The following is a 13,728-nucleotide window of genomic DNA, read 5'->3' on the forward strand; positions in this document are numbered from 1 at the left end:
CTTAAGGGCTGTTTCTGGACTCTCTATTGTGTTCCACAGATAGGTCCATAGAGTCACTTGCTTCAAATTAATCTGCACCATCTCACCTCACACTTATCCATACACATAATACCTTTGCAAAGTTCACTTAGAACAAATAATCATTTGGAAGCTTGACAAGGAATGGCACACCTCCCCAAATTTATTAATAAATTTTGAGGGAATTTCTTGCTAAGAGATTAACTTGGAGAAATATGATCTTTACAACAGCGAGTTATGACTCCATTTATTCAAGCCTTTTATTATGCTTTTCAGTAAAGGGTAACGTTAATTTTAGAATGAATGAAATAAATTTTTATAGTCAATAAATCCATCATATATAATCTGTAGCTTTTAATGAAAATCCAAGTTAAAAAAATCAAAATATGGCTAATATATGCTGTTTTTTAATTGTATCATAAATTCCATAATAGTCTTTTCCTTACCTTGATGATTCGATCACCTGTCTGTACGCCAGCCCGCATGGCTGCTCCATCTGTAAGAGAAATTAATTCTTAAAATGCAATTCATTTACCTTCACTGATAATCTTCTTGAAAAGAGGCAGTGTAACAGAATGGTTAAATACATGGACTGTAAAGTCAGGCAGACTTAGGTCCAAATCCTGCCTCTGCCACTCACTAGTTGGTTGGATGACCATGGACAGATTTTATGTTTTTTTTTTACTCTAAGCCTCGATATCACCTGTAATATAGAGATAAAAAATACCTACCTCAAATTACAGCAACCAAGATAAAGGAAGTATTCAATACATGGTAATAGTAGTTCAAGATATTATTGTCATTTGGGAGAAAAGGATGGATATTTTTGAGTCTACAGCCCCTTCTTTAATCTGTCTCTACCCAAATATCTCTGGTGCCATTAAGAAATAAAATTACACAAACTTCTATAAGTGATGATGAGTAAAGTATCATGACTAAGGAGTCATATGATTTCTAAAACAATATAGAACTGTTTTCTTTCCATAAAGTACAAAAGAAAATCAACTGGGGTAAATTCATGCCTATAACCATAACACTAGAGACAACTCTAGCACAATAAGGCCATATGACCTGTAATGTATGTGATTATTTTATTCTAAGCAATAGACATTTTTAAACTATTCTATTCTTACTCTGCTCCCAAGTGACAAGACTGTTTTTAAAAATGCCTTGCCTTCTTTGACAGACTGTACGAACACTGGATTGTCTCCACTGACCGTCAGCCCAAATCCATTGTCATCCTTCTGGATGATCACACAACGCTGAACAAGACCTGCACAAGAACCAAAGGGTAAAGAGAGAAGGAAAGAGAAAACAGAGAAAAAGACAATAATTACATATTAGTAATGAACTGTAGTCTGTCTGGAGAAACACAAGGTAGCACATGAAACCCATATAAAAAATAAGAGCACTAACCCCATAAGCAAAACAAACACAAGAATATCACAAAGAATCGTATATACTGGTTTCTCACAGGGGAGGTACAGCAGAATTGCTCCAAGATTAAAAACAGCTAAGGCAAACTGGAAAATATGAAGTATTAGAGAGGAGACAGACAGAATGCCCATTCACATCTATGCAATTAATTTGTAATATAAAATCCTCCCCCACCTCCCTGTGTTTTTGGTGCTCTAACTGGTGTTTAAACCCAAGATAATCAAATATTTTGGGACATTAGGCTAGAAGCATCCCATGGTAAACTCTAGAGAAGTCCAACCTTACTCTCAATAAAATATACTCAGAAAAACAGACTATAAAAAAGAAGGAAGTGCTTACAGAGCACCTGCAGCTCTTCTCCTGAAAGGGAGAAAGAAAAGGAAAAGTCCAAAGGAAAGAAAAGGAAAAGTCCAAGGGAAGAAAAACTTTGGCTCGTAGAAAAAATAAAAAGAAAAGAGAAAAAAAAGTAGGAACGATAAAGAAAGAACCTGTGAGTTCAACCAACTCTTTGATTTCTTTCATATACTTACCTGATTCCTACAGAGAATTTGTTTTCCTTCTAGTTAAATAGCAAACAAAAATTGTCAAGGCAAGGTGAGAAAAAGAAGACCACAACCAAAGGAATAGGGACGTCCCAAAACAGAACCCTGATTAGTGCCCAGGGCTGTTTTATCGTAGATCAAGATCAGAAGATCCTGAACTCTTTGTTAGCCAAAGATTTAATATATACTTCCAGCTTTTCAGAATCTAAGTGTTTTACCAAAAATCAGTATGCAAAACATGTAAACTAACACAAGTATAATGATTAGAAAACAAAAACTACTTCAAAATTAAGATTTTTATACAAAGAGCCATGATCTTTTAAATAAGTCTGATGTACAAAACAGAGGAAACGCTAAAGATTGCACGTTAATGAATATATATGCATATTTCTTGTTGTTAATGAAATGACACAAGTATGAGCCTACTACAGATGAAAAACTAGAATAACTGGATCCCAGAATAGAAAACACAAACTTGAACCTTAATTTATAACCCTACACAAAAATTAATTTACAGCAAATTATGGACCTGAACATAAAAGCCAAAACTTTTCATAAGAAAACATAGGAGAAAAGCTTCAAGACCTTAGGATAGGCAGAGATCTTTTAGGATGCAAAATGCATCCATAAAAGAAAAAACTGGTAAATGGGACTCAAAATTTTAAATAGCTGCTTTCCTAAAGACACTGATAAGAAAATGAAAAGGCAAGCACAGACTGGGAGAAAATATTCGCATTACAAATTATCTGATAAAGCACTTGTATCCAGACATATATTTAAAAAAACAACTCTACAACCCAATAATGGAAGACACATTTTAAAGGGACAAAAGATTTGAACAAAGAAAGATACACCAATGGCCAATAAGCACATGCAAAGGTGCTCAACATTTGCAGTCTTCAGGAAAATGCAAATTAAAACCATAATGAGATACCACTATACACTAACTGGAACGGCTAACAATTAAAAGACTGATAAATACCAAGTGCTAACAAGGATGTGGAACAACTAGAACTCTCATACATTGCTGGTGGGAATGTAAAATGGTGGAAATTTCTTATAAAGGCAAGTATATATTTACATATGACCCAGCAACTTCACTCCTAAGATAAATGAAAACTCATGTCCACATAAAGACTGGTAAACAAATGTTCACAGCAGTTTTGCTCATAAGAGACAAAAACTAGAAACAACTCAATTGTCCATCAACAGACAAATGGATAAACAAACTGTGGTACAGCCATTACAATAAAATACTACTTAGCAAGAAAAAAAGGGAACTACTCACACAGGCAACAAACATGGATGAATCACAAAAACATCATGTTAAGCAAAAGAAGGCAGATACAAAAGAGAGTACATACTACATGATTCCAGTGTAGAACAGGCAAAAAGTAAACTAGTAAGGAAAAGCAGATTAGTGGTTGCCTAGGGGCAGGATGGGGTGGAGAGGTAAGAATGACTGCAAAGAGACATGAAGGAACTTTTTGGGTTGATGGAAATGTTCTATACATTAATTAAGGTAATGGTTACATGAGTATTCATCTGTCAAGACTCAGTGAACTGTACACTTAAAATGAGTGCATCTTATTTTATGTAAATTAGATCTCAAAAAAGTTAATTTTCAACATTTAAAAAATGAGTGAGACCTCAATTCTAGAGACTACTAAGTACTAAACAGTATTTGAATTCACAGTGTCACCACTCCTACAAAATAGGAAACTGCAATGGGGTCAGAGGAAAGATAACCCATCAGAATTTAACTATTTTTCTTTTGTTTAATGTTGCTTCCTTCAACTAATTAGGAAAAACTCTAAATAGAATGGGTATAAATACATAAAATCAAGGAAAAAGACATTCTTTATAAATTTCTAGTACATAATACAATAAATATAAGTATCAGAGAATAATGTTTTACAGGAATCTTTTAAAATGAACACCCACTTTTAGAAACATAAACATCTGATGCCTTTCTTTACAGTCATTTGAAATTTCAAAATAAATTACATACTTTGAATTTTTAAAAGTCAAGACAACTGCAGCACTGAATATATATATTTTTCGTGCTATAATCATCCCTCCCAGTTATCTCATCTCACTTCCAAAGGGCTGAAAATGAGTGAACTGAAGGATTCTAATATTGATGTTTCCTGTGCTAAGCCACTGGGCTTCTCAAGCAGACTTTCTTCCAGGTCCCTGTAGTGAATCGGGTACTTGTACACAATGAGGGAGAGGAGTAGTGGGGGTTAAGAGTTTGCTATGTTTATGTATTTCACTTGAATATAATGTACCTAAAGTATTTAGCTTAATGCCTGACAAATACTAAGGGTTCATAAATGTTAGGTATTATTTTATTATGACTAGGGGTGGGTTGTGCTTGGATTTTCCTGCTCAGAAATATATTACTCATTTACCCATGCCATCAATTAAAAATACATTTGTGGGGGCTTCCCTGGTGGCGCAGGGGTTGAGAATCCGCCTGCCGATGCAGGGGACACGGGTTCGTGCCCTGGACCAGGAAGATCCCACGTGCCGCGGAGCAGCTGGGCCCGTGAGCCATGCCCGCTGGGCCTGAGCATCCGGAGCCTGTGCTCCTTAACGGAAGAGGCCACAGCAGTGAGAGGCCCATGTACCACAAAAAAGAAAAAAAAAATACATTTGTGTTAACGAACTCCTATCATTAATGTAAATGCTCCTCAGAAGGATCAATTCTCATTTATGACGTCTTTGTGTGAATTTTGTTTTGGTTTAATAGACTAGCAAATTACTTTGAGATGGGGAAGGAAGTAAGGAAATTTTACAGAGCTTCTTGTGATAGGTAACTTTAGAAGATGAGAGACAGCATGACACCCTCAAGAAACAAATCATCTCCTCTTATAAAACTTTCCCTAAATAACAAGACTGTGTTAGGTGCCCCCTTCTAGACTCCCACTGCACCCTCTATTTACTCTCAGAGTATCTTTGTCACTCACAACTGATTTGTATTTGTTTTTATCCTCTCATTAGATTAAATACTCCCCTGAAAGGGTTCAGGGGCTCTATCTTGTGTACAAACTTATCTCAGGACCTGGTATATGTTCTGGCATAAAAGGAAATTTTTTTAAATTGCTAATGAATTAACGAAAATCACAAAAGTATAGGAGTCTAGAGATGAACGGAAGCTCAGAAAGGGAGGTGATCAGAGAGAAAAAAAATACGACTACACACAGTTAACTTTAGCAAATATGCTTAGGGTCCTAACAGACTGCTAAGCACTGAAAGAATTTATTAGGGTTGCCTCAGAATACTGCAAACCTGTATTCTCCAATTCAAAGCTGTTCAGCATGATAACTTTCCCCTTTAATTCTACATTAAAAGGAGAAGATAAGGAACAAAGAAGAAAGAGGAAAAAGGGAAAGAGCTATGTGAGCATCATATTCATCTTTTTCCTCTCCTCAACACCACTATACTGTCCATTTAACAATATTATTATTCTAAGTCCATCTACTAATCTGAGACTCTGATATACTTGAATATCTAAGAATTACTAGACTACCAATACAAAAAGAAAACATACATACATAGCCAATTCAGAATCTGTAGAATTCAAATTACTGAAATGTTCTACTTATTGTAGACCAGAAGCTATTTTAACCCACCACACAGGATAAACTCCACCCTTAACATTGACATCACCAATACTGACTATCATATTTTTGAAATGTCCTTTTTGACAAAAAAAAAAAATCCACTTTGCTTTAGCAAATTTGTATTGAGCATCTGTCTGCTCGTTATTTAACACTGTAACCTGCAGGTGTTATGAGGAATACAAAACAACTAGGAGTCTTTGCTCTCAAAGAACTTAAAATCTTGAAAGGGAAGGATAATAGAGAAACAAAGAGAGAAACAATGGCAACATCTAACTAAAATGATATGATAACAGGCCCTATATGTTATTAAAGAAGGGAGAGAGAAAAGGTGGACTCCTAATTCCAAAATAATCATTTTTGAATTTCACTAATTAAAAAAAAAAAAAACTTTCCATCATTTTAACTTTTTCTGGTTCTTACAAACACATATAACCCATGGTTGGTTTGTTGGCTTATTTTGCTAATTCCCTTATTCTCTGGTATAAAGAGTATTAATTATAATCACCATACAAGTGTGTTTATCTCTGAATTTTTTTTTTTTGCGGTACGTGGGCCTCTCACTGCTGTGGCCTCTCCCGTTGTGGAGCACAGGCTCCGGACACACAGGCTCAGCAGCCATGGTTCAGGGGACCAGCCGCTCTGCGGCATGTGGGATCCTCCCGGACCGGGGCACGAACCCGTGTCCCCTGCATTGGCAGGCGGGCTCTCAACCACTGTGCCACCAGGGAAGCCCCATATGAACATTTTTTTCCACAACTATCTAGTTTTTTGTTTTTAAAAAAATAAATTTATTTATTTATTTTTGGCTGCATTGGGTCTTCGTTGCTGCGCGCGGGCTTTCTCTAGTCGCGGCGAGCGGGGGCTACTCTTCGTTGCGGTGCGCAGGCTTCTCATTGCGATGGCTTCCCTTGCTATGGAGCACGGGCTCTAGGCAGCTGGGCTTCAGTAGTTGTGGCACGCGGGCTTCAGTAGTTGTGGCTTGTGGGCTCTAGAGCGCAGGCTCAGTAGTTGTGGCGCACGGGCGTAGTTGCTCCGCGGCATGTGGGATCTTCCCGGACCAGGGCTTGAACCCGTGTCCCCTGAATTGGCAGGCGGATTCTTAACCACTGCGCCACCAGGGAAGCCCCACAACTATCTAGTTTTTAAGTGCATACGGAATATTGGTAACAAAGTGCATCTCTATTATCATGCTTACAAAAAAGCACTTCTTCTGTACCAGACTGTAAACTTCTAGAAAGCAGGTACAGTCTCCTATTTTCTTGATATCTATCCCTTAACATAGTACCTGGCATATAATAGGTGCTCAATGAATATTTACTAAGTAAATCTGAACTTATTTTATAAATAAATCATACTCAGTCACTTTTCAGGAAACAGTAAAATCATATCCATGAAAACTATGCCAAGTAGAGAAATACTCCTACACAGACACTAACCTTCTGCCCTGGCTAAATTCTAACCAAAGTAATTTGATACTCCATCTACCCTAAAATAACTCCTCTAGTTCTTTACTTCCTGCCTTTTAAGGAATATGATATTTCACCTGGAAGCTGATAATAAATGTCATGCTTCATATTATCAGTGAAGTAAAGATAGATGGTCTACCAAATTTATGTAAATATTATCCTTTCCTATTTTTTTTCTCTTTAGAAACAAAGGACATGTTTTCCTGTTATAATAATGTGACTTTTTTTCTTTTTAAATGCTTTTTTACTGAAGTACCATTAATTTATAATATTCTGTTAGTTTCAGGTATACAGCATAGTGATTCAGTATTTTTGTTATAATCTATTACTACAAGATACTGGATATAGTTCCCTGTGCTATACAGTATATCCTTGTTGCTTATCTATTTTATATATAGTAGTTTATATCTATTAATTCCATACCTCAAATTTGTCCCTCCTCCCTTCCCTCTTTCCTTTGGTAACCAAAAGTTTGTTTCCTATATCTGTGAGTCTGTTTCTGTTTTGCATATATTGATATATTCATTTGTATTATTTTTTAGATTCCACATATAAGTGATATCATACAGTATTTGTCTAAGCATAATGCTCTCTAGGTCCATCCACATTGCTGCAAATGGCATTATTTTTCTTTTATGGCTGAGTAATATTCCTTGGTGTGTGTGTATGTGTCTCTATGTGTGTGTATACACAAGACATCCTTTTTTTGAAACTGAACTATAGTTGACCTACAATATTGTGTTAACTCCAGGTGTACAGCTAAGCGATTTAGTTATATACATATATATATTTTCAGATTTTCCATTATAGGTTATTACAAGATGTTGAGTGTAGTTCCTATGCTATATACATCTTCTTAATTCAATAATCTGCTGACAAGCACTTGAGTTGCTTCCAAATCTTGGCTGTTGTAAATAGTGTTGCTATGAACATTGTGGTGCACATGTCCTTTCAAATTAGTGTTTTCGTTCTTCCAGATATATAACCAGGAGTGGAACTGCTGACTCATATGGCAGTTCTATTTTTAGTTTTTTAAGGAACCTCTAAACTGTTTTCCACAGTGGCTGCACCAATTTACATTCCCTCCAATGGTGTACAAGGGTTCCCTTTGCTCCACATCCTCTCTAACACTTATTTGTAGACTTTTTTTTTTTTTTTGCGGTACGCAGGCCTCTCACTGTTGTGGCCTCTCCCGTTGCGGAGCACAGGCTCCGGACGCGCAGGCTCAGCGGCCATGGCTCACGGGCCCAGCCGCTCCGCGGCATGTGGGATCTTCCCGGACCGGGGCACGAACCCGTGTCTCCTGCATCGGCAGGCGGACTCAACCACTGCGCCACCAGGGAAGCCCTAGACTTTTTAATGGTAGCCATTCTGACAAGTGTGAGGTGATACTTCATTGTGGTTTTGATTTGCATTTCTTAATAATTAGCAATGATGAGCACCTTTTCACGTGCCTGTTACCCATCCGCATATCTTCTTTGAAAAATGTCTATTCAATTCTTCTGCGCATTTTTTGATTGGTTTGGGTTTTGTTTTGTTTTGTTTTTCAATATTGAATTGTATGAGCTGTTTGTATACTTTGGATATTAACCCCTTGCTGGTCACATCATTTGCAAATATTTTTCCCCATACCATAGGTACTCTTCGTTTTCTGCTGTGCAAAACTTTTAAGTTTAATTAGGTCCCACTTGTTTATTTCTGCTCTTATTTCTTTTGCCTCAGGAGACTGATCCAAGAAAACTTTGCTACAATTTATATCAAAGAGTGTTCTGCCTATGTTCTCTTCTAGGAGTATTATGGTTTCAGATCTTCCATTTAGGTCTTTAAACCATTTTGAGTTTATTTTTGTATATAGTGTGAGGGAATGTTACAATTTCATTGTTTTACACATGGCTGTCCAGCTTTCCCAGCACAACTTGTTGAAGAGACTGTCTTTTCTCCATTGCATACCTTGCCTCTTTTGTTGTAGATTAATTGATTGTAGATGCATGGATTTATTTCCCGGCTCTCTATTCTGTTCCATTGATCTATGTGCCTGTTTCTGTGCCAATACCATGCTGTCTTGATTACTGTAGCTTTGTAGTATAGTCTGAAGTTTGGGAGGGTTATACCTCCAGTTTATTCTTTTGTCTCAGGATTGCCTTGGCAATTTGAGGTCTCTGGTAGTTCCATATAAATTTTAGAATTATTTGTTCTAGTTCTGCAGAAAATGTCCTGGGTACTTTGATACGGACTGCATTTAAATCTGTAGATTGCTTTGGATAGTATGGCCATTTTAATATTAATTCTTCCAATCCAAGAGCCTGGGATATCTTTCCATTTCTTTGAATCATCTTCAATTTCCTTCATCAGGGTTTTACAGTTTGCAAAGTAAAGTTCTTTCACTTCCTTGCTTAATTTTATTCCTAGTAATTTTATTTTTTTGATGTGATTTTAAACAGAATTGTCTTTTTTACTTTCTCTTTCTGATATTTCATTATTAGTGTATAGGAACACAACAGATTTCTGTATATTAATCTTGTATCCTGCATCATTCCTGAATTCATTTATTAGTTCTAGTAGTTTCTCAGCAGAGAATTTAGTATTCTCTATATAGAGTATCATGTCATTTGCAAAGAGTGACAGTTTTACCTCTTCCCTACTAATTTGTATACCTTTTATTTATTTTTCTTTTCTGATTACTGTGGATGGGACTTCCAATACCATGTTAAACAGAAGTGGTGAGAGTGAGCATCCTTGCCTTGTTTCTGAATTTAGCAGGAAGGCTTTCAGCTTTTCACTGTTGAGTATTACGTTGGCTGTGTGTTTGTTTTACCTTTACTATGTTGAGATATGTTCCCTCTATACCCACTTTGATGGGAGTTTTCATCATGAATGGATGCTGAATTTTGTCAAATGCTGCTTCTGCATCTGTTGAGATGATCATGTGACTTTTGTCTTTCCTTCTGCTAATGCGGTGTATCACATTGATTTGTGTATGCTGAACTATCCTTGTGACCCTGGAATAAATCCAACTTGATCATGGTATATGATCCTTTTTATGTATTGTAGGATTTCATTTGCTTATACTTTGTTGAGGATTTTTGCATCTATATTCATCAAAGATACTGGCCTGTAATTTTTTATAATGTCTTTGTCTGGTTTTGGTATCAGGTGGCCTCATAGAATGAATTTCGGAGTGTTCCCTCCTCCTCAATTTTTTGGAATAGCTTAAGAAGGATAGGTATAAGTTCTTTATATGTTTGGCAGGATTCCCCTGCGAAGCCATCTGGTCCAGGACTTTTGTTTGCTGGGAGCTTTTTTTTTTTTTAATTATAGACTCAACTTCACTTCTAGTGTTCAGTCTGTTCAAGTTGTCTGTTTCTTCTTGACTCAGTCTTGGCAGGCTGTACGTTTCTAGAAATTTGTCCATTTCTTCTAGGTTGTCCAATTTGTTGGCACATACCTGTTCATGGTATTCTCTTATGATTTTCTGTATTTCTGTGGTATCAGATGCTATTTCTCCTCTTTCATTTCTTTTTTTTATTTGTTTGTTTTGTTTTTTGGTATTTTTTTAATTGAAGTATTGTTGATTTACAATGTTGTGTTAATTACTGTTGTACAGCAAAGTGACTCAGTTATACATATATACACATTCTTTTTCATATTCTTCTCCATTATGGTTTATCACAGGATATAAAATATAGTTCCCTGTGCTATACAGTCGGACATAAATGTTTATCCATTCTATATATACCAGTTTGCATCTGCTAATCCAAAACTCCCAATCCATCCCTCTCCCACCCCTCTCTCCCTTGGTAATCACCAATCTATTGTTTACGTCCGTAATTCTGTTTCTGTTTCATAGATAGGTTCATTTGTGTCATATTTTAGGTTCCACATATAAATGATATCATATGGTATTTGTCTTTCTCTTTCTGACTTACTTCACTTAGTATGATAATCTCTAGCTGCATCCAAGTTGCTGCAAATGTGGCATTATTTTGTTCTTTTTTATGGCTGTAGTATTCCATTGTATATATGTACCACATCTTCTTTATCCATTCATCTGTCAATGAAAGTTTGTTTCCATGTCTTGGCTATTGTGAATAGTGCTGCTATGAACATAGAGGTGCATGTATCTTTTCGAATTATAGGTTTGTCTGGATATATGCCCAGGAGTGGGATTGCTGGAACATATGATGATGCTATTTTTAGTTTTCTGAGGAACCTCCATACTGTTTTCCACAGTGGCTGCACCAACTTACATTCCCACCAAAAGTGTAGGAGGGTTCCCTTTTCTCCACACCCTTTCCAGCATTTGTTATTTGTAGACTTTTTAATGATGGCCATTCTGACAAGGGTGAGGTGGTACCTCATTGTAGTTCTGATTTGCATTTCTCTAATACTTAGCGATGTTTAGCATCTTTTCATGTGCCTATTGGCCATGTGTATTTCTTCTTTGGAGAAATGTCTATTTAGGCCTTCTGCTCATTTTTCAATCGGGTTGTTTTTTGTTGTTGTTGTTGAGGTGTATAAGCTGTTTGTATATTTTGGAAATTAAGCCCTTGTTGGTCACATCATTTGCAAATATTTCCTCCCATTCTGTAGGTTGCCTTTTCATTTTGTTTATGGTTTCCTTTGCTGTGCAAAAGCTTATAAGTTTGAACAGGTCCTATTTTTTTATTTTTGTTTTTATTCTCTTTCATTTCTCATTTGCATCCTTTTTTCTTCTTAGTGAATCTGGCTAAAGGTTTATCGATTTTATTTGTCTTTTCAAAGAACACCTTTTGGTTTCATTAATCTTTTCTATTGTTTTATCTCTAATTAATTTATTTCCTCTCTAATCTTTACTATTTCCTTCCTTCTACTGACTGTGGGCTTTGTGTGTTCTCTTTCTAAATCTTTTAGGTGGTTAGGTTGTCATTTGAGATTTCTCTTGTTTCTTAAGAAAGGCCTGTATCACTATAAACTTCCCTTAGAATTGCTTTTGCTGCACCCCATAGATTTTGGAAAGTTGTGTTTTCATTTTCATTTGTCTCAAGGTATTTCCCAATTTCCTTTTTGATTTCATCATTCACCCATTGGTTTTTCAGTAGCATATTGTTTAGTCTCTACATGTTTGTTCTTTTCCTGTAGTTGATTTCTAGTTTCATACTGTTGTGGTTGAAAATTATGCTTGATATAATTCCTATGCTCTTAAATTTGTTGAGGCTTGTTCTGTAACCTGGTATGTGATCTATCCTGGAGAACGTTCCATGTGCACTTCAAAAGAATGTGTATTCTACATTTTTGGGGGGAATGTGGTGTCCTGTAGGTATCAATTAAGTCAAAGTGATCTACTGTGTCGTTTGAGACCTCTGTTGCCTTACTGATTTTCTGTCTGGATGATCTGTCCATTGAGGACAGTGGGGTGTTAATGTCTCCTACTATTACTGTATTACTGTCAGTTTCTCCCTTTACATCTGTTAGTATTTGCTTTGTATATTTAGGTGTTCCTATACTGGGTGTGTATATCTTAACGAGTGTAATACCCTCTTCCTGCCTTGATCCCTTCTTCATTGTATAATCCCTTGTATTGATTCCTTTATCCCTTCTCTGTCATTATAGCTTTCGTCTTAAAGTCTACCTTGTCTGATATGAGTATTGCTACCCCCACTTTCTTGTTGTTTCTGTTTGCATGAAATATCTTTTTCCATCCTCTCACTTTCGGTCTGTGTACATCTTTCACCCCGAAGTGAGTCTCTTGTAGGCAGCATATTGAAGGCTCTTGTTTTCTAATCCAGTCAGCCACCTTATGTCTTTTGATCGGAGCATTTAGTCCACTGACATTTAAAGTAATTACTGATAGGTATGTACTTATGTCATTTTATTCCTTGTTTGGCAGTTGTTTTTGTAGTTCTTTGTTCATTTCCTCTTCTTTTTGTTTCTGCCATTGTGGTTTGATGATTTTCTTTTGTAGTATGCTTGAATTCCTTTCTTCCTTTCTTTTACAGTACCCTCTACTGTAGGGTTTTGATTTGTGGTTACCACTGGGTTCATATATGTTGACCCATAATTGTATCTACTTGCTTTAAACTGATAATCATTGAAGTTCAAACATTCTAAAAGATCTACATTTTTTACTCCTCTCCCACATATTTTGTGTTTTTGAGGTCATATTTTATATCTTCATGCTTATCCCTTTACTGTTTATTGTATTTATAGTTGCTTTTACAATTTTTTAAAAGTGATCTTCAATCCTTACTGTATATTTACCATTCCCATTGGGATTTTCCCTTTCCTGTAGATTCTTACTTCTTTTCCATTTAGAGAAGACCTTTCAACATTTCTTTTATGGTAGGCTTAGTATTGCTTTATTCTTTTAGTTTTTGCTTTTCTGAGAAATTATTTACCTCTCCTTCTATTCTAAATGATAATCTTGCTAGGTAGAGTACCCTAGATTGCAGGTTTTTCCCTTTCAGCACTTTGAATATACCATGCCACTCCCTTCTGGCCTGCAAAGTTTCTGCAGAGAAATCAACTGATAGCCTTATGGGGATTCCCTTGTGTATACCTCTTTGGTTTTCTATTGCTGCCTTTAGACTTCTCTCTTTACCTTTAACTACCTTTTGCCATTTTAATTATGATATGTCTTGGTGTGGGTCTGTTTGGGTT

The 13,728-nt window shown here is 36.2% G+C and overlaps 1 protein-coding gene across 5 annotated transcripts in view; it reads right to left on the reverse strand.

Moving 5' to 3' along the window:
- The window catches only part of ARHGEF12 (Rho guanine nucleotide exchange factor 12), a 145,188-nt gene that overhangs the window by 57,702 nt on the left and 73,758 nt on the right, over positions 1-13,728 (reverse strand). For 4 of the 5 annotated variants that reach the window (XM_027082012.1, XM_027082013.1, XM_027082011.1 and 1 more), the window contains 2 exons: positions 1,193-1,291; positions 465-514 (listed from right to left, as the gene is read on the reverse strand). In XM_027082012.1, the coding sequence (XP_026937813.1) occupies positions 465-514; positions 1,193-1,291 (149 nt within the window). The remainder of the gene's footprint in view (positions 1-464; positions 515-1,192; positions 1,292-13,728) is intronic. The other variant, XM_027082014.1, reaches the window with a different exon arrangement.

The sequence above is a fragment of the Aethalodelphis obliquidens genome, unplaced genomic scaffold (assembly GCF_003676395.1).
Source record: "Aethalodelphis obliquidens isolate GAN/ISIS:26980383/991018 unplaced genomic scaffold, ASM367639v1 scaffold46, whole genome shotgun sequence".
NCBI classification, from domain to species: Eukaryota; Metazoa; Chordata; class Mammalia; order Artiodactyla; family Delphinidae; genus Aethalodelphis; species Aethalodelphis obliquidens.